This window comes from Naegleria gruberi (genome assembly GCF_000004985.1).
Source record: "Naegleria gruberi genomic scaffold NAEGRscaffold_41, whole genome shotgun sequence".
Lineage (NCBI taxonomy): Eukaryota > Heterolobosea > Eutetramitea > Acrasida > Naegleriidae > Naegleria > Naegleria gruberi.
This window is the reverse complement of record NW_003163286.1, coordinates 236,882-260,597: the sequence shown is the minus strand read 5'-3', so window position 1 is coordinate 260,597 and position 23,716 is coordinate 236,882. Positions and strand designations below refer to the sequence as shown.

The 23,716-nt window shown below is 32.9% G+C and overlaps 11 protein-coding genes across 11 annotated transcripts; 4 read left to right on the top strand and 7 right to left on the bottom strand.

The window, feature by feature from the left end:
- Window positions 1-323: 323 nt before the first annotated feature.
- NAEGRDRAFT_70659 (uncharacterized protein) lies at window positions 324-2,453 on the bottom strand (the record flags this gene model as incomplete). The annotated part of the gene is made up of 1 exon (XM_002674197.1): window positions 324-2,453. One exon carries the CDS (start codon window positions 2,451-2,453, stop codon window positions 324-326), a length of 2,130 nt encoding a protein of 709 aa, XP_002674243.1.
- Window positions 2,454-2,727: 274 nt separating this feature from the next.
- Window positions 2,728-5,283, bottom strand: NAEGRDRAFT_70658 (uncharacterized protein; the record flags this gene model as incomplete). Its single annotated transcript, XM_002674196.1, has 3 exons — window positions 2,728-3,204; window positions 3,252-4,304; window positions 4,348-5,283. The coding sequence occupies 3 exons, from the start codon at window positions 5,281-5,283 to the stop codon at window positions 2,728-2,730; spliced, it is 2,466 nt and encodes an 821-aa protein (XP_002674242.1).
- Window positions 5,284-5,716: 433 nt separating this feature from the next.
- On the top strand, window positions 5,717-8,615 carry NAEGRDRAFT_80687 (abc transporter subfamily A protein; the record flags this gene model as incomplete). Its single annotated transcript, XM_002674268.1, has 3 exons — window positions 5,717-5,817; window positions 5,860-6,866; window positions 6,995-8,615. The coding sequence occupies 3 exons, from the start codon at window positions 5,717-5,719 to the stop codon at window positions 8,590-8,592; spliced, it is 2,706 nt and encodes a 901-aa protein (XP_002674314.1). The 3' UTR covers window positions 8,593-8,615.
- Window positions 8,616-10,730: 2,115 nt separating this feature from the next.
- On the bottom strand, window positions 10,731-13,015 carry NAEGRDRAFT_70656 (uncharacterized protein; the record flags this gene model as incomplete). The annotated part of the gene is made up of 8 exons (XM_002674195.1): window positions 10,731-11,460; window positions 11,503-11,644; window positions 11,690-11,809; window positions 11,858-11,960; window positions 12,013-12,222; window positions 12,266-12,548; window positions 12,621-12,755; window positions 12,846-13,015. 8 exons carry the CDS (start codon window positions 13,013-13,015, stop codon window positions 10,731-10,733), a joined length of 1,893 nt encoding a protein of 630 aa, XP_002674241.1.
- Window positions 13,016-13,437: 422 nt separating this feature from the next.
- NAEGRDRAFT_88233 (uncharacterized protein) lies at window positions 13,438-13,721 on the top strand (the record flags this gene model as incomplete). Its single annotated transcript, XM_002674267.1, has 2 exons — window positions 13,438-13,521; window positions 13,581-13,721. 2 exons carry the CDS (start codon window positions 13,438-13,440, stop codon window positions 13,719-13,721), a joined length of 225 nt encoding a protein of 74 aa, XP_002674313.1.
- Window positions 13,722-14,003: 282 nt separating this feature from the next.
- NAEGRDRAFT_70655 (uncharacterized protein) lies at window positions 14,004-14,417 on the bottom strand (the record flags this gene model as incomplete). The annotated part of the gene is made up of 1 exon (XM_002674194.1): window positions 14,004-14,417. One exon carries the CDS (start codon window positions 14,415-14,417, stop codon window positions 14,004-14,006), a length of 414 nt encoding a protein of 137 aa, XP_002674240.1.
- Window positions 14,418-14,995: 578 nt separating this feature from the next.
- Window positions 14,996-15,557, bottom strand: FM151 (uncharacterized protein; the record flags this gene model as incomplete). The annotated part of the gene is made up of 2 exons (XM_002674193.1): window positions 14,996-15,412; window positions 15,462-15,557. The coding sequence occupies 2 exons, from the start codon at window positions 15,555-15,557 to the stop codon at window positions 14,996-14,998; spliced, it is 513 nt and encodes a 170-aa protein (XP_002674239.1).
- A 264-nt stretch (window positions 15,558-15,821) lies between these two features.
- NAEGRDRAFT_58790 (transcription elongation complex subunit) lies at window positions 15,822-19,001 on the top strand (the record flags this gene model as incomplete). Its single annotated transcript, XM_002674266.1, has 2 exons — window positions 15,822-16,078; window positions 16,370-19,001. 2 exons carry the CDS (start codon window positions 15,822-15,824, stop codon window positions 18,957-18,959), a joined length of 2,847 nt encoding a protein of 948 aa, XP_002674312.1. The 3' UTR covers window positions 18,960-19,001.
- Window positions 19,002-19,057: 56 nt separating this feature from the next.
- NAEGRDRAFT_70652 (uncharacterized protein) lies at window positions 19,058-19,927 on the top strand (the record flags this gene model as incomplete). Its single annotated transcript, XM_002674265.1, has 1 exon — window positions 19,058-19,927. The coding sequence occupies one exon, from the start codon at window positions 19,058-19,060 to the stop codon at window positions 19,925-19,927; it is 870 nt and encodes a 289-aa protein (XP_002674311.1).
- A 51-nt stretch (window positions 19,928-19,978) lies between these two features.
- NAEGRDRAFT_51103 (uncharacterized protein) lies at window positions 19,979-22,418 on the bottom strand (the record flags this gene model as incomplete). Its single annotated transcript, XM_002674192.1, has 2 exons — window positions 19,979-21,390; window positions 21,545-22,418. 2 exons carry the CDS (start codon window positions 22,416-22,418, stop codon window positions 19,979-19,981), a joined length of 2,286 nt encoding a protein of 761 aa, XP_002674238.1.
- NAEGRDRAFT_70649 (uncharacterized protein) lies at window positions 22,405-23,094 on the bottom strand (the record flags this gene model as incomplete). Its single annotated transcript, XM_002674191.1, has 1 exon — window positions 22,405-23,094. One exon carries the CDS (start codon window positions 23,092-23,094, stop codon window positions 22,405-22,407), a length of 690 nt encoding a protein of 229 aa, XP_002674237.1.
- Window positions 23,095-23,716: the final 622 nt, after the last annotated feature.

Below are 23,716 nucleotides of genomic sequence, written 5' to 3'. Positions count from 1 at the left end.
ATTCCTATGAGTGTAATTGTTGTGGGTATTTCAGAAAGTGACAATTTTGCAAATCTTGTTGAGCTAGACAGTAGATTTAGAAACTATTTTGAAATGAATGGAAATCAAACCGTGAGAGATTTATTTACATTTTGCAGATTTTCAAATATTTCCACTGGCTTGAAATCTATTTGTGAGCATTTTATTCAATATGTCGAACAGGAAGGAGAGTGTTTAGAAACTAGATCTATCACTGTACCTTCTCCAAAACTCTCTTTTCAAGAGGTTCCACAACAGAAAAGATCCTATGACATAAAATTTTGATTTAAATTCCCTTAAATTTATTATTTACGCATTTCCTTATGTATTTCACTCTTAGCTTGAGAGAGTAATGACTTTGTCTTTTGAACTGCTTGTTCAACAACAGATTCCACTGATGCTCCATTATTTTCACCCTTTCTTCCCTTTGAAATATCTTCATAAATAGTTTTCAGTATTTGAGAGTATTTTAAGAATGCTGTTTCCTTTGGATTTTGATTAGCAAGCGTCTGAAGAGTGTTGATACACTTTAAAGCTGTTTCATCGGCAGCAATTGTGAAAAAGTTAATGAATGGGGTAAAGGTATGTTGGTTAACAGCGAAAGCCAATCCGGATTGCTGTACAGCATTGAAGAAATATTGACAAGCTGCTTCATAGTTATGGAGTTGAGTCAGATTAGAACCAATGACAACATTATACATGCCAATAATTGGTTTGCCAATTCCAGAATATTCTTCTAAAACTCTTTCAGCCTTTTGAATGTTTCCTGTTTGCACATAACACTTCATTATGGCATAAGCAGCATAATCTGTGAGTTTGTAATCAAATTCAGAAACTAAGAATTGTAATAGTGCTTCAACACCAGCAGATTGACCATTGAAGGCCAAACTAACAATGGCTGACTGAAGAATTTCATTGGATGGACTTACGCCAAAAACGTGCATATTTCTCATAATATTTACAATTTCTGTAATATTTCCATCAATACTATGTCTTCTGATAAGTATCAAGAAAGTAACACGGTCAGCATTAATTGAATAGTCAGAAGTAGTAAACAATTGGTTCATAGTACGGTTATATGATTTTTGCAAAGATGATGACTTGTCAAATATCGATGTTACTACCTTATCAGCTTCTTGCAAATTACCCCTTGAAATAAGTACATTCAACAATGGATTGATGATAGAAATGAATTGCTTGGATTGTTTTACAAGAGGAGCATTAATAATTTTCTTGTTTGCCAAATATGCTAACTCTGCAAATGCAACTTCCACTAACTTGTAAGATTGTTCTACCATTCCAGCATTAAGGTAGGTCTTGATTATTGAATTGAATGTAGTCAAAGAGCTATAAATATGTGATTTCAAAATTGAAATGTCCTTTTCAGTTTTAAAATTGGATGGTTTAGAGTACAGATTTTGAGAGTGAATGGAAAGACTGAATAATTCCTCTGCCTTGTCAAGTTCTCCTAATAATTGGTAATGATTAATAGCTAAACTAAAAGACTTGGAAATAATATCCCATTCTTTAGGAGTGAGATTTAACTCTTCTCTCTGTAAAAGATAATTCAACAATTCCTCGAAAACAGTTGTTAATGAATTAGAATCTCCATTCTTATTAATCAATTCTATGAACATTCCATAACGAAGAACAGACATGTCGAGTTGATTCTCAGTAACAAACTTGGTAAATCCTGATAAATCTTCCATAACTCTATAATATGAAAGCACTGCATCTTCAACAATACTTCTCTTGATATTCAATTTCATATAAGTATTATTCTCCAAAAGATATAAAGCAACATCTCTAGAAATATATCTCATAGATCTTGTTGGAAGGAAGAGTGATTGTAAAATAGTATCCTTTTTCAAGAAATCGAATTTTCCTTCACTAATGTATTCTTGAATGAAGGGAAGAAGGTCTTCGCTCAATGTTTTACACATTAATGAATATTGTCTCTCTTCCGGTAATTCATCAAATTTACTAGACAGAATAGTCTTTCTAGATTTTCTCAATAATAAAACTTGAAAGGTATCCTTCAATTTCTTTGGTGTAGAATATGCAAAAACCTTGCTTGAAATGATGTTAGTCAAGAATTTAGATGTGAATGGGTCATCGGAGAAGGTATCAAGAATATCTTTAACCATTTCCTTCTTTTCAGTCTCAATTCTCTTCTTTTTTGTTGTTTCAATAAAGGTTAAAATTGTTTGTTGATTTGATGGTTTAGAAACTGAAAGAGATGAAGAAGATGAAGAAGATGAAGAAGAGGTAGTAGAATAACTCTTCTGTTTAGCATTACTAATAATTACATGACTATTCAATCCATTATGATTATTATTATTATTATTGGATGATACCAAGCTGGATAATGAAGCTTCTATAAAATTGCTATTATTCAAAGCGATGGATCTGTGTCTAGTCAATGATGAAGTCATTCCGTTGGTGCCATGATGAACAACAACATTGTTCTTCTTAAATTGATGATGAGATTGCTGCTGATGGCGAGCAGAGGTGTGAACCAAAACTCTGCTCACTTTTGACTTTTGCAAAAACATTTTTTTTTTAAATGCAAAAAAAAGTTAATTTTATTGTGTGATGAGAATCTTTAGAGTTTTACAGATTTTAGTAACAAGTATTGAATTGATTGGATTACACTGTCATTGAAAGAGTTTTGATTGTTGTAAAGGAATGTTGGTGCTTTATCAACAATCAGGTTTTGTTTTTGGAAAAGGAAAACTCTGACTTTTGAGTAACTTTCAAGTAGACCTCTTCTAATGTGGTTTGAGAAATTCCCCAATCCTTAATGATACCATCTATTCTAGATGATTGCTTTTCCATTTCTGAAATCAAATCAGAAAGTTCACTCACTTGATGCTTTGGAATGTTAAATATGAAATTTCCAGCATTTTCACTCACAACCTTGAGATCTTTAACTTTATGTTGGATTAATGTGAGAATACTATCTTCGTGACCTGAATTGGCCACAACCATCAAGTTGTAACCACTTCCATATTGAGATTTGATTGAAAGTGAGGTTCCAATACATTTCAACTCACCATTGGCCATGATTGCAATTCTATCCGAAAGATAATCAGCCTCATCCATTGCATGTGTTGTCAAAATCATGGCTCTTCCTTTTTTCATGTTGTGAATTAAATTCCAAGCTTTCTTTCTTGAATAGGGATCCTATTTCGAATAGAGTTGGTAAATGAATAATTGAAGAGCTTACTTACTAATCCAGTTGTTGGTTCATCGAGAAGAATCAATTTAGGATTTCCAATACATGCAATACAGATGGATAATCTTCTCTTCATTCCACCAGAATAAGTCTTTGTCAAATGATGTCCAACTTTTGACAGCTCGACAGAATCTAATAACGATTTAACTTGCTCTTTACATTCTTTTCTTGGAATTCCTTTCAAATCTCCAAATAATTCCAAATGTTCTTCAGCTGTCAAATCATCCCACAAAATGTCATGTTGAGGACAAATGCCAAGCTGTTTTCTAACAGCAGAAATGGAAGTTTTAACATCTAAATCAGAAACATATGCCTCACCATGTGATTGCTCAAACAAACCTGTCAAAATATTCATTGTAGTTGACTTGCCAGCTCCATTATGCCCTAACAAACTGACACATTCATTATCCCTCACAACAAGATTCAACTCTTTGAGTGCTTTCTTCTCTGAAAATTTGTCAGCATACTTTTGAGGAAGTATTTTGTGTGCAATTCTTGAAAAAAAGCCAGAAAATGTTTTCCTTAATGAAATGATTCTAACAATTGCTGGTTGACTCCAATCTCTTGCTCTTTTAAATTCTACCTTGACATCATCTGTTTCAAATTTGGAGAAGGTAATGTTATCATCTGATGGTGCTTTGTGTTCCTTTGAACGAAAGCATTGAATTCCCCAATAGGAAGGATAGAGAAAAAAGATTGGTGACTTTCGAATACCGTTTCCATCAGAAATGACATTGTCACAATACCAATACAGGATTAGAAAGAACAAACCGTCTAGGAACAAGAGACCAACTCCAATCCAAGAAGCAGGTACATAATCATAAGAGTTCTTTCCAACAAAAAAATCTGTAAAAGAGTAACCAGGACCACTAACAAATCTTCTCAGTGCAGAATCGTATTCAGGTAAGGTTTTAGAAGCAATATCAATGAAAACCTTTGCAAAATTAAATGGTGGATAGAATGAGAAGATGATATAGAAGAAGGGAGAAATTTTGTCTGAATAGAGAAGATAAACAATTCCTCCATTCGAAACTGTCAAGTTCAATATCTTTCTCCAATATTATAAATTACAAAAAATATTGAGAACTTACAAATGATATAGCCAAAACTGTAAATCCAAGAATTAATGCATTTCTTGATTCCTTAATAAAAGTTGACAGAAAGAATGAAAGGCAAATAAGTGAAAATGAGAAACTAAAGAATAAAAGAAACAAAACAACAAAATTTGCATTCAAAAATATGGACATTTGAAAGATCATTCCACCCAACACATTCACCAAAGCAAAAACTAAACTAATCACTAAAAATGTGATTAACCATGAAAGGAAATATGCCGATTCTTTCATTCCCATCATGATCATTGAAAATCTGAGACGAAACTCTTTTTCAACCACCAAATTATTCAAAGAAACAATTAAAATAAACATTGCGGATATGCTGAAGAAGGTTGGGCCTGAAATTTTGAAAACTAAAGTTTGTCCATCTTTGGTTGTCAATGGTTGAGGAAAACTCTTATAGTCAACTTGGACAGAGTATCTAGAATCCATCAAATCTTGAGTTCTATTCAACTCTTTCATTCTTAAATAGATTATATTGTTATCAATTATGTTTTGTAAACTCAACAATGGAAAATGTAATTCCTCTCTTGACCTATTATAGTAAAGTGTGTAAGATAAAGTATCAACTGTATCCAAAATGGAGTTTGGTATGAACGCAAGACCAAACATTGTTTCATTCTGGTGGCTAAACATCCATGCTTCCATTTCTTTTACAGATGTGAAATTCTTAAAGTCCTTGTCAAGTTTTAATTGATAATCTGACACAAGTTGACTCATGACAGTTTCTCCAAATGAAATTCCATCAGATGTGTAGACTATCTTGTAGCATGGAACATTAGGTGCTGCTTTACATTCATAGAATTGTAACTTTTTAGAATTTCCTTCTCTTGGAATTTCAATTTCATGAATATTTCTTGTTGGTTGAGTAAGAATTGATTTGTCAAAGTTTACTTCCATGATTAGAGACATGATGAGTAAGATGGCAAGAATAATGATTGGCGAAGCGAGTTGTAAACATGTGGACTTCCATCTTCTTGTCTTTGGAATAATTACATGTCAGACGAAACTATAAAGAAACACTTACATATAGCAAGGCATTCTTCTTGAGTAATACAAGTGTTTGTTTCAACACCTCAACAAGATATTTCATTCTTTTTTATGGAGTTTTCAAATATGAGACAATTTTCTTGTTGCTTTCATCATCTATCAAGTTTAAACTACTTTCGAGTATATCTTTTCGACTTATAGTTGACCTATTTAGGATTCGCCGCAGCCCCAAACTCCTTTTCCACCTCCTTTTTGCTTCCAACAACATTTACATTAGAATCATGACTAACTAATATAATAGTATGGACTAAACAGTTCAAAAGTAAAGAATCCAAAAAAATTAAAATATTTAATAATGAACAGTGACTTGATAATGGACACTAACTTGTCCAAAGATTTGAGTCAAGTTAGGGGTTTACTCTTCAAGTCATTCTCATTGCAAATGAAACAGAAAAAGTAAGTGTTTCTTTCGAATTGTTTCGAATTATCAATACGAAGGTCCAACTGCTGTCTATTGTTCTTTCCAGTCATTTGTTTGGTGTTTATATTCTTGTTACAAGTGGTTACTAAAGATTTGACCAATAATTTTCTTTCTGAACAAGGTTTGGCAAATACGAAAGTCAACTCAACCTCAGTTGAGCTATCTCAACTGATGGTTCAAGTGAAGAATTCACAAAACTTGACTTTCAATCCTCCAGAATCAATTTATTTTTCTTCCAATAGAAGGGACTATCTGGACAATATTAATTTTGGGCAACTTTCTTCAAAGTTTGGAGTTTCGAATGGATTCTTGAAAGATTTCAGTCCGTTTTCAAGAAAAATTCCATCCATGCAAGTGAATGGTACTTTTGAAACAACTGGTATGATATCAATTCCATACTCTGTCTCATCATTCAACAATAGCACAGAAATGGAAAATGTCATTTATGAAAAATTGGCATCTGATGGAAAATCCAAACATGCTCTTGATGCTGTCGGTGGTTATATCATTAATCAATTGACAACATCAACCAGAGCTATTTTAAACTACACAATCCAATACGATTCCAATGAAAAGTCACTTTTCTGTGACTACTTGTCCAAAACCATTCCAATCAGCTTTGTAATCACAAGTTGCAGAAATGTAATGGGAGTTTCCATGCAACATTGGATGAATGACGCCTTTTTGAAGAATATTACTGGTAGATACAATATCAGAACCTATACATCTCAAATGAGTTATACCATTAGTTTTCCTTCGGCTAACATTTCGGATTTGTTGGGTTCATTGTTTTTCCCAATGATATTATGTTTGCTGTTGCCTTCTTTTACGTTTACAATTGTCATGGAAAAGCAGTTCAAGTTGCGTGAAATGATGAAACTTATGGGAATGAAGATGAGATATTACTTTCTTGTTTCGTATATGTTCTTTTATGGAATGTATGCAATTTCAGTTGTAATGTTTATAATATTCTCTGCACTCTTTAATTTCAGCTTTGTTACCAAGACGAACCCAATAATTTTGAGTAAGTATTGTTGTTGGAAAGATGTTTGTTTCCTAACTTTCTAATAGTTATATTTTTCTTATTGTGGGGAAATTTGCTGATTAGTTTCTCATTCTTATTATCTTCATGTATTGGGACTACTATTGTAGCCACAATAGTTTCCTATCTGATTGTTCTTATTGGACCAATGGTTGGCGTAATTCTAGATTCGTCACTTTATACGAATGTTCCAGAGTCCAAATATGGTATCTTGACAATCTTTCCATTCCAAATCACTCATTTCGTATATGCTACCACAGCTGCGTGTAATTCTGGCAATGGTTGCATCACCAACTTTGTCGATATTTACAACAATAGCTCAGTATTCTATTCGTTGATTTACATGTTGGGAATGAGTTTAGTATACATGATTCTTGGATTGTATTTAGATGCTGTCATTCCCCAACCATTTGGCGTGTCAAAGAGTCCACTTTTCTTTATGAATTGGTTATGGAAACCTTTTAGAAATATTCTAAAGAAACGAATCTCTGGAAAGAGAGTAAAACCAACAATAGATGAAGAAAATCAAATAGCAACAATAGATTCAGATGTTGCCGAGGAGAATAATCGAGTAACTCCACCCAATCTTACTCGAGATCAACAGGAAGAACATATTCGAAAGTTGAAGAATGATTTTGGTGTTGTTCTCTTTAATCTAGAAAAGAAATTCAACTCAAAAACAGCAGTCAACAATATTTGTCTAAGAATTGGTAAATCCGAATGCTTTGGTTTATTGGGATTGAATGGAGCTGGTAAATCAACAACTATTTCAATGTTGTCAGGAATGTTTGGACCTAGCTCTGGAACTGCTTTCGTATATGGTAAAGATATTCGTACAGAAATGGATTCCATTCACAAGATTATGGGTCTGACCTCTCAGTTCGATATTTTATATCCAGACTTGACATGTGAAGATCATTTATTATTTTATGCAAGATTGAAAGCTGTCAAAATCAAACATGAAAAACAACACATTCAATCTTTATTGAAACAAGTTGGTTTAGATAATGAAACTCTCAAGATGAAGAATTCTCCACCTTCAAAATCACTCTCAGGAGGCATGAAACGTCGCCTGTCAATTGCCATTTCCTTAATAGGAGATCCTAAGGTAATTCTCTTAGATGAACCAACCACTGGATTAGATCCACTTTCTAAAAGACATTTATGGGACATTATTTTAGAACAAAAGAAGAATCGAACTGTCATTTTGACAACTCACTCAATGGAAGAAGCTGACGTTTTGTGTGATAGGATGACAATCATGTCAAATGGTGAATTTAAATGTTTGGGATCTGGATTGAGATTGAAAAATAAGTTTGGAGATGGTTATGTATTGAGTATAAGTTATCCGAAACAATTCGAAAGTTTGGCTGAACAATATGTGCTCAAGTATGTTCCACAAGCAAGAAAGGATTTAATTCTATCAGAAACAATGTCAATTTTCAAAATTCCACACTTTCCAATATCACTTTCTAATAACATTTACATTGAAGAGGAGGAAGAAGAAATCAAATCTCTCTCAGGTTTATTCAAACACATGGAAGAAGGAAAGGTTGGAAATGGAATTGAGGAATTTGCCTTGAATCAAGATTCGTTAGAACAAGTTTTCTTAAACATTATTGGCATGCATTCGAATAGAAATACTGACACTAAAGAGAATGAAAAATGGAAACGAATTTTGGTCATGTTGAAACAATGTTTGTGGTAAAATAATAAAAGAAAATTTCATTCACAGATCTGGATTTTTCATACAATTCGTATTGAGAAATGACATAGAAATTGATGATTAACATAACCACTGATATCTTAAAACATTGTAGAGACCAAATTACAGAAAAGACTTCAGTGCCAAACAACTCTTTTTCCTCCTTTATCTCTTTCACCAACTACTCCACCATGTAAGGTTTGACCATTGCCTGGAGCTTTCTCACCACGATTTGGAGCTCTTGTCATTGGAAGTACTTGACCAGTGGTCTGATTTACACCATAGTGAACGATATGAGGAGCGTTTATGTTGCCTTTGTATGGCTCTCCGTGACCTGTAGCAGTGTTATTGAAAACTGGGAGAGGTTTAGGTGGCATGTTGTTTTCTTTTTGAAAAAATCATCCATTTCTTTTAAAATGTCGACAATTTGACTCATTCCTTTGATTGCTGATTAGTTGACGAGTTTTACAAAATATGAGAAAAATCCAACAAATTCACAAATTGATGGCCCCAATATTGAATATTCATTTTAATAAAAAGAAAATTGAAATTTATGAATTGAAGATACAACGAAAGTGAAAATCTCAATAGAATACGCTTCAACAACCTCCACTAATTATAGTCAAGTCAAAAATCCGCACAAAAACATGCTGAAAAAGAACAATTTACGTATTAAATCTCAATTCTTCTTTTTCGAATAAATGTGTGAGGCAGTAAGCAAGTAAAGCAATGAAATTTGAAACTCTACAAGTGAGGAAAGAAAGTAACTAACAACCCAAAGAAAAATAGAGGAAACTCCAACGAAACATGGTGATTCTGAATCTGTACTACTTGAATATGAATCTCATTCGAATCTTCATATTTATGTAAATACAACAACGGACAACTTTCCATCTAAAACAAATCCCCAACATCAATACTATTCTAACATGAATATAATGTTATGCGAAATGACAAGTGACCAATTCAAACAATCTCTTGCCGAATTTCTATGATCCTTCCTAAAATGGTAGTGATGAAAGTAGGAAATATTGAACTGTTTTGGTAGCATTTAGTTTTCGTCTGGTTTCTTTCGCATTTTATTGACGAATCTTTCAACTATGGCTTGTGAAAATACTGTTATCATTATTCTAAAAAATGACTAGATATCATTCCTGTATTACTCTTTGTCTTTCATTGTTTATTCTATTCTTTAGTCAAGTTTCCATCTCACAATCTATAGTTTCGAGTATTGAATTCAACCAAGCAGTAGAAGCTGCTACTTCTAGAATGGTCGCCTCCTCAACATTTATCGATTATGTGAATAAGAATTTACCTCTGAGTCCTCCTACATGTTCAGTTTCTCCTTCCTTTCCTTCACGAAACCCAATTCCATCATCTGTCTCCTCACTCAAGATGTGTTACGAAGATGCACAAGATATTGAACAGGCTTGGATTGGTTTGTATCAATTGGTGGGTGAAAGCATTGTTTCGAATATTAATTCGAATTTCAGACTTTCATTAAAGACACAATTTGTGTTGGTCAATACAACAGAAATGGGATTTTTCGAAACTATGAAAAGTTATGTGAATGATGGAAGGTGTGATGTGGTAGTTTCCGATACAACCATTACAGCTGACAGAGTTGCCGATGTTAACTTTGCCACTTGTCCATATGGATATTCACTTGATGCATTCTTGAGAAGTGATTTAGATATTGATATTTATCCTAATGTTACTTCATTATCTGAAATGGATAAACCAAATTTCAAGATTGGTTACTATATTGGATCAATTTATGAAGATATAGTCAACCAGACATTTAAATATGCTGAAAGAGTACCAACTAGTTATGATGAACAATTCAATCTTGTTGGAAATAAGAAAGTTCATGCATTGGTTGCTGATGCTTTTGATTTAAATAGGTGGAAAAGTAATAATGCAAATCAGTGTACGAAATGTTATGTGAGAACATTTGGAAGTGGTTCATATTATGGAGTTTTTACTGCCAAGACAAATCGTTCGAGTGATGGAGAAAGTCAATCATCACCATCAAGGGTGATTATTGGATTCATGATTGTAATTTTAATGAGCTTGTTCACAATTTTGTAAAATAATTTGTAAAGTATGATTGAGAAATTAGTAAAAACAATTTTGAAATTTTATTGAATGACCAATTTGACGCCTCTGATGATATCATGCAATTTAATCAAGACTGGTTGGTGCTTTTGAGAATCAACAATTTGATTCTTTGAATTGAAAACAGAATACTTGGAGATTGGCATGTGAACATAGGAACCAAATGATGGAATGTTACGATTGAATGATTCAACATTATCAACCCTTTGCAAGTTGACATACTCCTTTTCGTAGAATGAATATTGAGAAATCTTATATCCTGATGGTGATGAAGGAACCATTCCACGAATATCCAGCAAGAATTTCAAATTCTTGAAATCTTTTCTGAAAGAGTTTGGAGCAGAAATTGAAACAGAAAGAGTATTGTCAGCAGTATTCTTAATATATCTAACTTGGATTCCATGTGATTCAATATCTTGAACTTGTTCAGTATTATCATGTGGATAGTGAATTGCAATAGTCAAATAACCTCTGTTAGTTCTGGAATTACCAAACAAATTGACATGATCTGAGGTAATATTGAATGGCAAGATGCTTCCTGCCTTATAGAAAACTGGGAATTGATCATATGAAGTGTAATTGAGAGTCATAGTTTGACCTCCTTCAATAATACGATCATGATTGAAATAGTCAACCCATTTACCCTTAGGGAAGAACACCACAACATTAGAAGAAGAATCAACCATTGGAGTAACGAGAATATTGTCTCCAAGGGTGTAGGTCCAAAATTCAGGTGTGAACATGGTGTAAGAACTGAAATATCACATTATAGAAAACAGTATAAAGATAACTTACCATTGTGGTGTCATGATACTCTTGTCGTTGGCATAAGCATTAATACCAGCAGAGTACAAGTAAGGATTCAATTCATAGTGAATATGAACGTATCTTCTGTAAATATTTGTGACATTCAAACTAGGAGTATCATATCCCCATGCTAGTTCATTATTGTAATTTTTACCATTTTCCATTTAATACTTACGTTCATGAACACCATTACCACCATTTTCCATCAATCCATTGAATGTTCCCATTTGGAACCATCTAATGTATAAAGAAAGATCTCTCTTTCCACCTCCACGATAACCAGCAATATCAGTACCTGGTTTTAGGAAGACTTATTAAAACATGTCTTAAAAAAACAACATACCAAAGGAAACATACTTATTCCAAGCTGAGTGGAACATGTTCTTAATGGCATTTTGCAAACCCTCAAATGTTGGATCTTGATCACCAACCCAACCACTGAAAACCTTTTTTTAAATCAAACAACTTTAAATAACATAATACTTTCAAAAAACTTACAACATCTCTTGGAGCAAAATCAAGGTACACATATCCTAAGAACGAGTCAACTGGACGAGCCATAATTAAAGCATCATCTCCTCTAATTTGTCTAGTATAATAGAAGAAATCTCTATAATACATGTTAGCATATTCACGTTCTGAAATATGTCCTTTATGGCCATGAATGTAAATAAATTCAAAGACATATGGATCAGTTCCATCACATTTCTAAGAAAGGATTGAGGTCAACCACATTGATTTTTCCACTTACCCATCCATCAATACCAACAGACTTGTCAGTTTCATTCAAAATTAATAAATTATTCAATTGATTATGCCACCAATTCAATGCATCAGGATTGGAATAATCAATAAAACTTCCGTGTCCATGCCACCATTTAACAGTGGATCCAGAATTCAAATAATATCCTTTCTCTTTTCCTTCGTTGTAATTTGATGAATCCACATTAACAACACTAGTCACCCAACAAATAACTCTGATATTCATAGAGTGAAGTGTTTTCACAAATTGATACATGTTTGGGAATTTGTTCCTATCACAATTACAAGCCATCATGCATGATGAAATTTTCGTTTGATGATGAATAATTCAAAGAATAACCTACTTGTCAATAATAAAGTTGTTAATGCCAGTACTCCATTCAGAGTCAATATCAATAGCTCCAACTGGAATATCATAAGAAAGATAACTATTTACAAGATTCATCAATGTTTGTTGATTTTCTCTACCGTGATCAATCCTACAATTTCATTTGACATCCACAAAATCATCAATAACACAAAATCATCATCACTAATTGAATAAAACTATCAACACACTGATCACTTACCACACCCAATGATGATGAGCCCACTCTGCATACGGAGCCTTTTGTAAAGGCACTGGTGGTACAACATAATCTTCACTATCTATTTGTACACTCTTGGCCAACAATCCAATCGCCATCAACATCATTACCATCATCAGGACAACAAGAACCATAGCACTCTTGCAGCTCATCTTGGTTGCAATCGTGTTTGACATTTTTTTAATGCTCAGTCGCGTGTTTTTAAAGGGTTTTTTTGGCGCTCGATATTGAGGATGAATTATTTGAGGAGTTTACTTTTTGAAAAGGTGAGAGTTGTTATGGCGGGTAATATGAAAGGTATGTTGTGAAGGTTAAAAGACTTATTAAGATTAATTTGCAAAGCACATTTACTTGGGTTGATTGAGGTGTGAGCAAATGGTTCATGTTGCTGCATTTTGGATTATGGATTAGTGAACAGAAAGTTGAGATACAATGAATCAACTGCCTATGATAAGCTCAGAATATGTAATAGTCAATGTTTTAAATAACATTTAACTTCACATTCTTCACACAATCTTCAAGTTGTTTTTTAAATTTAAAAAAAAAACGTTGGATAATTTTGCATTCAAAAAAAATGATCATCCCTGTTCGTTGTTTTACTTGTGGTAAAGTTATTGGTAATAAATGGGACAAGTACCTCCAACTTTTGAATTCCGAATATCCTGAAAAGTAAGTGTAAATACTGATGATTTAATAGATGGATTTGTTGTTAGTGATGCTTTAAATACATTAGGCTTGAAGAGATATTGTTGTAGAAGAATGTTGCTTACCCACGTCGAACTTATTGAAAAATTATTGTTATATAATACTACTGATAAGGATGAAGAACAAGAAGATCAAGCAACATACAACGCTTAAATTATTCTTACATAATTTATATTGTGAATATTAATTCACCTAGATTTTTGATGATGTTGACCACAACAACAAGTTGACGCGGATTTATTTGTACAAAAACTAATTGGATAATAATCTACAACATCATTAACTCATCCCTTTTTAACCTCCGTCTTTTCCTTCCTGCTCTAAATAAATTATAATAATTATTATTATTTATTTGTATTATTGTGATGATAGTACGATGGTGGAATTTATTGGATTAGACAACTATTTAATTTAGAGGACTGAACTGTACATTATTTACATCATGTATGGTAGAAGTGTCGGGAAGTAATACTTGAATATCGACAAGAGAACCATTGTTGTTACACCACATCTTATACCGAATTGAAATCTTCGAGAGAGTGAGTTTTCCAAAAGAGCTATCAGTGCAACAAATCCCAAGAAGAATCCCAAGAAAACTCCACAGAAGAAATGATAAATATTTCCCACATTATTCGTATCTATGATTGTATTGGTTGGTCTTATTGAGCTGCTTTGATCGTTTTCTGTTTGAACATGATCATTTTGCATCCACTGTTGCTCAATTTCAAATAAATCCCTTTGAGTGAGTTGACCTCTTCTGTGCAATTCCAATAAATTTGAATGACTTGCATAGAATTGTCTCCTCACTTCATTAACTTCCTCTCTGGCAAGACCAGCATTCAATAACATGTCAAATCCTTGTCGAATATCAGTTGATGAAGAGCTAGTATTATGTTGTTGTGAATTATTACTAGGTTGTTGAATGGGTGAAAATGTGCAATGTATAAAGTTTTCAGGTTGAATATTAAATCTCGAAATCGGAAATGTAGGAGGCGTTAGTAGTCTTCCATGATGAATTAATTTGAGAATACTCTTTGATGGAGAGTAATTTTCATTAGATCGTAAAGTTTTATCCTTTTCCAAACATTGTTCTCTGATGGCTTGTAATAATTCACTCACTATAGTGTTAGATCCTGATTTTAAAATACACTGATGAGTTTCCGAAGAGTGTGGAAATCGTATATTGAGAATAAATTGACTATTACTCGTATTAATATTTGAAGAACTATTATCGGATAGTGTGGGTGACGGTGATTCACTAATATTATTATTAAAATAATTGTGTACTTGATGATTTAGTATTGGTGGTGATGAATCATTGTTGGAAGGAATGGTTATTGGTTTGTTGAAAGACATTTTTTAATAATATTGATTTTAATAATTTAAAGTGTTGATTTAAAAATTGAAAGATTCGGATAAGCAACTAATTATTGCTTCTTGATCTTCTTTTCCTCATAATTGAATGGATTAGTGTAGAGAACCATATTCAACAATAACAAGAGTGGAATGATAAAGTAGACAGAATAGGTAGCCAACAAGACTGGATTGTGATTAAGGAAAGCAGGATCAAATATGAAGGCACTCATAATTGGAACGAGTGTAGTCATAACGTGTGTGGCATAAATAATTGATGGAATACGGATCCAGTTCTTACCAGCAATGAAGGCATAACAAGCAAAGAAGAAGAATGGGAATTGCAAAAAGACTTCACAAACTGTAAAACTAGCAAACCAAACTGGGAAGACAACCATCAACTTGTCTTGGAATGGTTCTAACCAGTGATCATTCAAAATTTGTTTAATGATTGGTGGATAGAGTTGTGGGATCTTATCAACCAAGAGAGGCTTTATAATTATTTAAACTATAATGATACAACATATGTGATAAACTTACTTGAGAGTCAATCATGATAGTGATTGGAATGTGACTCAAAAAGTAGATGAAGAAAATCAAATGCAATGGTCTGGAGAAGATGCTTGGTACTGCCATTTTTTTTGTTTGAAGTTTTGTGAATTGGCGCGCATCTCTGTCCGATCCAAAGTTGCTTAGTGTTATTAATTTCATCATATTTAACATTCATGTGAAAAATGTCAAGTATTAATTAACAATTTAGTTTTAGATATAATATATTATAATTCTATAAGAAAAAGAAAAGGTTCAATCAAGTTGGGGCATCTAGATGGATGCTAAATTATTGGTTCTTGAATGTTTCCCGCCTTCCAAAAATTTGACACAAAATAAAATTAAAAAAAAATGGCAGACGAGAATAAAATTGATGGGGAAATATTCAACAAGCGACTTGCTCGTCTGTTTGACCACTTTGACAAATACAAAGATACTCTATATGATAATTGCACAATTTTCCAAGTTTTTATGGGCAAGGTAAATCAAGAAGAAAAGAACGATTACGATGTACACAAATTAATGCTCTTGTGGCTGATTGGATACGAATTCACTGATACTATTATTTCCTTTGAACCTCATACAAAATCTGTGCACTTCTTCACTAGGTAAGTAACAGATCATGACAAAATTCGAATACGATCAAACTTTAGTGCTAACAAAATTAAAATGTTGCAAGACATTCCAAATACATCAGGAAAGATCAAACTCTTTGAAAAGGATAAGAAGAGAACAACTTCCGATTTCTTTGCTACTCTTTCACTTTCATCAAATACTGTTATTGGTGTAATTGAAGGAGAAAAACACACAGGACCATTACACAAGGAATATATTGATACTCTCAAGAAGCAAAAAGTTGTAGATGTCAAGATTGCCCTTCAAGATTTGCTCTGTACAAGAGAGCCAGAAGAAGTACAACTTGCTAAAGCTTCTTCACAATACACCACTAAGTTCGTCAAGAAAATTGTCACCGATATGGAAGGTGTTATCGATGAAGGAAAGGAAATCAAACACAGTCAATTTGCCGTAAATATTGAAAATATGGTGACAAAAGCTGCTGCAGAAATTGATTTAACATTAGCTTTTAATCCTATTATTCAATCTGGAGGTGGATATAATCTTAACTTAGATTTCAATGACGAATCAGTTAAATCAGATGACAAAATCCTTAAATTTGATAACATCATTTTAATGTTTGGTATCAGATACAAATCATTCTGTTCAATGGTTGCAAGAACTTATTTCATTAATGCTAGTGTGGAAAAGGAAATGGATTACGAAATTTTGTACAATGTCTACCAATTCCTTGTCAAAAAGAAGATTAGAGTTGGTCAAACAATGGATAGTATTTATGCTGCTGCTAGGGAATTTTTAAGAAAGAAGAAACCAGAGTTGGTTCCACATTTCACAACGAAGGTTGGTTTCTGTATAGGATGGCAACCTTCCTCTCCAATCATGCAAATGGCTGAAGGCAATATGATGGAAATTGCAAATAATATGACATTTGTTGTTCAATTAGGATTTGAAAATGTTCCAGAACCAGGTCGTGCTCCATATTCTATGTTCATTGCTGATACAGTTGTAGTTTCAACTGAAGATTATGGTATGCCAAGATCAAATGATCAAGTTGAGGTTCGTGAAGAATGTCAAGTTTTGACTCGTATTAAGATTGACTATAATCAAATATCTTACTCAATTGAAGATGAAGAAGCAGCTGAAGAGGTTGAACCAGAAGTGATTGATCAAGAATTCGGACAAAGACAAAAGCGTAGTGCTGCTATTGCTTCAGGTTTGGTTAGAGGTGTTGAATCATCTGACTCTACTCTCAATGATGAAGAAAGAAGAAAGAGACAATTATCTCTTCTCCAAAGAAAGAGAGAAGAATACGAAGGAAAGGATGAATCTTCAAGCACTTCATCAAGAAAGAAAAAGTTGTCAGCTGATGAAAAATTCGCTAAAGGTGAAGTTGTTAGTTATACTGGACCTATTCCAAAGAATCTTCAATTGGTTGCCAACCAAATCATTGTCGATAAGAGACATGGATCTGTCTTGTTGCCAATTAATGGTTCTCACGTTCCATTCCACATTGCCGCTATTAAGAACGTAAACACAACTGACGAAGGTGAATATGTACATCTCAGAATCAACTTTAACAATACTAAACTCAACTTTGGTAAGGTTTACGAACCAGCCAAGTTGTATAAGCACCTTGTCTTTGTCAAGGAAATTTCATACAGAGCAAAGGATTCCAAACGTTTGGAAAGTGCTAGAAGAGAAATCCTTGAATTGAAGAAACAAATTGGTCAAGAAGAAAGAGACAGAGAATTCAATGAAAATAATAAGGAAGTTGATCAACCAAAACTTAAATTAGTTAGTAAGGGTCAAAAGGCTCCAAGACTTGCTGATATCTTCATGAGACCTGGTAAGAAACAAGTTGGTGTAATTGAAGCTCATGAAAATGGTTTGAGATTCTCCAGTAACAAGGGTGCTAAGATTGAAATTATGTACTCTAATATCAAACATGCCTTCTTCCAAGAAGCCAAGAATGATATTATTGTTCTTATTCACTTCCATCTTAAGAATCCAGTTATGATTGGTAAGAAGGCCTTCCATGATATTCAATTCTTTACTGAAGTTATTGAAGAATTTGATCACTTGGTCGGTAGACACAGAAGACAAGCTGTTTCTGAAAGAGAAGCTATTGAAGAAGAAGAAAGAGAACAACTTTTGAAGATTAAATTGAATAAGGAATTTGCTTCATTTGTAAAGAAAGTTGAAGAAAAGTCAGGCGTTGATTTTGAAATTCCATTCCGTGATTTAGAATTTACTGGTGTCCCATCTACTGGTAAATCAAATGTAAATTTAGTACCAACTCTAAATTGCCTTGTTTCCCTCTCTGAAGCTCCTTTCTTTGTGTTGACAATGGATGAAGTTGAAATTGCTCACTTTGAAAGAATGAAATTTGGATTGAAGAACTTTGATATTGTATTTATTTTGAAAGACCTTACTACTTACCACTCCATAACATCTATACCAGTTGAACATTTGGATAAGATTAAGGATTGGTTAACAAACAGCAATGTATTATACTTTGAAGGTGCTCAATCTTTGAAGTGGGGTCCAATTCTTAAGACTATTCGTGAAGAAGACAACTGGGATCCATACAGTGAAAATGGTTGGACCTCTTTCCTCGTTATGAGTGGTGAACAAGTTGAAGAAGATTTAGAAGAAGAAGGAGCCGAAGAATATGAACCATCATCAGGTGAAGAAGAAGACGTTGATGACGATGATGAAGAAATGTACATTGATTCAGATGATGATGAAGACGATGATGATTTCGAGGAAGAAGAGGAAGAAGATGCTCCAACATGGGAAGAATTAGAAAATGAAGCCATGGAAGAAGATAATCAAAAACGAAAGAGAGATGAAGAAATCAGTGATGATGAAGAGTATCGTAAGCCAGCTAAGAGTAGCAAGAACAGGAAATAAACCCTTACAAAACATTTGGTCTTAATTGACCCAATTTTCATATTAAAATAATTCTAAACATCTAAAAATATCATAAAATATTAATAATCAAATAAAAAATGAGTGAAAAGGAATTGAAAGATCTTCCATCATCAGCAATATCGGAAAACACAAACAGTACTACTCCAGCCACTACCTCTACCACTACAATAGAAGAACAAATAGGAGAGGAAAAAAGTCAGTTAGTTCAAAGCGAAGTTGATTTAGAATCTCAAGTATTTGAGGATGATGAAATTTATTCATCAAATCAGCCTTTGATTGGAAATAATGATGAAAATAATTCCGAGACAGATGTAAATAGTTCAACTAATTCCGAAGTGGATGTTAAATATTTTGACCAATCGATATTTAAAATTGTATACAAAAGAGGCATATGGCTGATATTATTATTAATTTTGCAATCATTTTCTAGTTTTATTTTGGCCAAGTTTGAATCTCTGATAGAAAAACATATTATTATTTCCCTTTTTTTAACCATGTTAATAGGAACAGGAGGCAATTCAGGATCACAAACAGTTATTGAAATTGTGAGAAGAATTACAACAGGTGAATTTAAAAAATCAAATATTTTTCAAGTTGTGTGGAGGGAATTTAGAATTGGTATTCTATTGAGCTTGGCTATTGGATTAATTGCTTTTCTGAGAGTTTATATTTACAGAGTTTTCAGTCTCACTCCACAAGAAGCAATGGGAATGTCACCATTCATTGCCATCTTTTATAATCCAACTCTATTGAAAGAATTAATAGCTCTTACCTTGAGTGTTATAATGATTGTCATTGTGAGTGTATTTGTGTGTGCACTCATTCCACTATTCATTCATTTTGTTTTGAAATTCGATGCTGGCATATCCTCTGGTCCAATGTCTTCAGTTGTAATGGATCTTTTAGGTGTAACTCTCACTGTTCTTGTCTGTTCTCTTTTACTTTAGAAAATAAACCATAGATAAAACTTGCATTAGTATTTAAATAATAATTTTAATTTAAACAAAGTTGAATTGTAAATCTGAAAAGTGGAGTGAAGAGGAAATCATATTTCGTCTATAATCTGATTGAAATAAATCGATTGGATTATGAGCATGATACCATACTTGAACACTCTCTTCTGCCTGTATGATTGTTGGGTTGAAAATGAGGGAGGGATTAAATGATTCTTGAACTATTCTTTTCTTGCTTTCATCCACAATCTTTGTCTTATTCATAACAAATAGAGGATAATCTAAGGAACAGGATATGTGTAATTTGGTTTCAAATTCCAATGTAAAATCCAATGAGTACACTGAAATGCAATGATTGAAAGTAAGTACAGAAATTTTGGATCTTCCAACTCCAACATCAATAATTCTCGAGTCTTGAAATTTGTTCAAAGTTTTGGCAGCATCAATTCTAGTCCATAATTTACTAGAAAAAATACTAAAAGAAGTTCGATTCAGTGCATAATTATTAATGATTAAATTTCCAGAATCCAATAAAATTACAGCTGCTTCATCTGCTGCGGAGACCTTTTGAATGGTTTCTTCTGGGAGTTTTAATTTGTCGAGTGGAATTTGAACTATATTTGGTGTTTGTTTGTGGTTTGGAGTGAAAAAAGACCCAAAATTTCTGCCAAATCCAAATACATCTTTCCTAGAATTGGCCACAATAAATATATTATCCCATCCGCAACTAACATCATCAATTGATAGAATTTCACTAGGTATGCTTGCTTTCCTGTTTTGCATATGAATGTAAAAATTATGTCCAAATAGAAAAAGGTTAGTACTTGTCCACCCAATCCAAAATGATCCACCAACTGCTAGTCCAGTAAATAATTCAGCTGATTTTGTAATTATATTCTTCCCACCATTTCTATCTTGAATAATGTGATAAAAATGTCCTAAATTAGTCAAGAATGTCATTTCAAAATAACCCTTATCTGAAATGTTTTTAACATACTCCCCTTCCTCCAAAGTAAAACACGTCATTTCAAAAACACTTTTCAATTCACCTCTTCCATCTGTATTCGAATCTGCTATTCTAAATATATCAAAATCATTCCAATATTTTACAGAGTTAAACAAATCATTCGATCTCCACCATTCCAAATAATCTCTAATCACCTGTTCCACCAACTCCAATCTTGGCACAACAAGAACATACGGATTTAAACCAGATCCTCCCCTAACACACGTAGCCGATGTTCCGCTCCAAATCTCACTCACAAATAAACTCAAATTTCTCTCAATTTTATATTGTTGCATAAATTCAGGCTTTAAATAATCATAAAAAGATTTTTCTCTGATCAAGAACGAATACTCCCTAAATTTACAAACAACATCTCGGAAGGAATTTTCCATCATGTTCCTATATTGTTTTCCTGTGGAGAATTTTATCAATGTTGATGGAGCAGCATAACCTGATGAGGAAGACAAAAAAAGATCCGGTGCTGAATTATAGTGTGAGAATGGGTGTGGGATTTCTGAAGTCATTTTTTTTCTTCTTGATCAACCAAGATTTGAATTATTGTAATCATGATAAACTGCATCAGGAAAGCTATTTTCTTGATCTACCTGGAAGTTCATAAGGCTGCTTTTCAAATAAATAACTTCGAAGAAGTTGAATGAATTTTCCATCTGCTTTCAATTCTTCAGATGCATATACCAGTGAACTCTCATTATTTTTAAAAGCAAGCAATACAATTTCACAATCATTTCGCAATTCTTCTGATGCCTCACTAAGCAATAGTCCGTTTTGTTTAACTGCCTCTGTGACAATTTCTCTGTCATTTCTCAATTCACTAGAAGTTTTTTCAATGGCATATCCGTCTTTTTTAACTGCTAGCATTGCAATTTCTCTGTCATTTCTCAATTCATCTGATACATATTTGAATGAAGAAATATTTTGGTTGATAGCTAGTAACACAATTTCCCTGTCATTTCTCAATTCTTCTGGTGCATATTCAAGAGCAGTTCCATTTTGTTTAACAGCCTCGACAACAATTTCTCTGTCTTTCCTTAATTCTCTTGATACACATTCAAGCGCCCATCCATTTTGTTTGACAGCTTCCATTACTATTTCTCTATCATTTCTCAATCCAAAAGATACATATTGAAGTGCCATTCCATTTAGTTTAACAGCTTGTAAAACAAATTCCCTATCACATTTCAATTCACTAGAAGTATAGTCAATTGCTGATCCATATTCCTTGACTGCAAACAAGTCAATTTCTCTATCATTTTTAAATTCTTTAGGCGCCCATTGTAATGCCCTTCCATATTGCTTAACGGCTTCAATAAGCAATTCTCTGTCTTTTCTAAACTCTTCAGATGCAAGCAAAAGTGCGTTTCCCTCTTTTCTAACAGCCTCACTTATTATTTCTCTGTCTCTCTTTAGCTCATCAGACGTAAATTCTATTGCACCGCCATTCTGCTTAACCGCCTCCATCAATCTCTCTATCATTTCTCAATTCTTCAGAAGCAAATTGAAGTGCATGCCCATTTTGCTTAACAGCATGAAGAACAATTGTTTTGTCTCTTTTCAATTCATCAGATGCATGCTTGAGAACCCATCCAGTTTGTTTAACAGATTCCATTACAATTTCCCTATCATTTCTGATTTCTTCAGAAGCAAATCCAAGAGCATGTCTATCCAGCTTAATAGCATGTAACATAAACTTTCTATTACTTCTTAATTCAATAGGTATGTATACGAGTACATATCTTCCTAAACATTCCACAAACTTCTCAGCAAATGATTTCAATTTCCAAAGATTCAATCTAGTAGAAATTTCAGCAAACTTTTCCCAAGATATTTGCGTAAGCTGTTTTATAATAAATGTTTGATCTCTAATTAAATCAATCTTCCAAATATCTGCATTGGTCATTAAATTAAACATATATTCACCCGAGTAAATATTCTTCAGGAGATAGTCAAACTTTTCTCTCTCTAATTGTTCATCCTCCGCAACATCTTCTTCATCTATATAAGCAAAGGAATAATAAATCGGATTCCATATCAATTTAAATTTATCCTTCATTGGCACATCTCTGATTTTACTACTTAATAATTCTGATTCAAAGGATATTAAATCCAAATATAATACAACAGAATCAGGTGCCATTTCCGATAATTATTTCAAAAACTATGTATAAAGGAAGAATTCAATATTATTGTTTATTCAAATGCCCTTTCTGTTCTAAATGATCTCTTAGTCTATCTAATAGATCACTTTTCTTTCCACTCTTTGGCAATCCAAATCTACCTAATATTGACTTTAATTCTACTACTTTAAAATCCGCTTGTTTACCATCTCGGAACTTTTTCACAATGGCCTCTAGAGTAAGCACTTCAATATTTTCATCCATTTCACTATTATTAAAATAATTATGAAAATTAGTATAATTTAAATAAGGATCTAATTTGGTATTGCCGTTAAGATATGAAAGAGTTGAAAATAAAGTTTCTTGAATACTTTTACTCATATTTGAACCTGTTATTAAGTGTAAAAGATTTGATAACAAATCATGATCCAATTCATCCAATTTATCTTTTACTTCTTCATTACTCATTTTTATTGAAAAAATGTTGTTATTAGAGGTTCTGAACAGCCGAGAAATCATTTAGTGAAATGTTACATAATTTAAGTATGGAAAATGATAATTTAATTTAGTGATCATTTAGGCATTTTTCATGTTGTGATTAATTTTATCTACAATCTTAATATCAAAGAAATATGGAGTTAT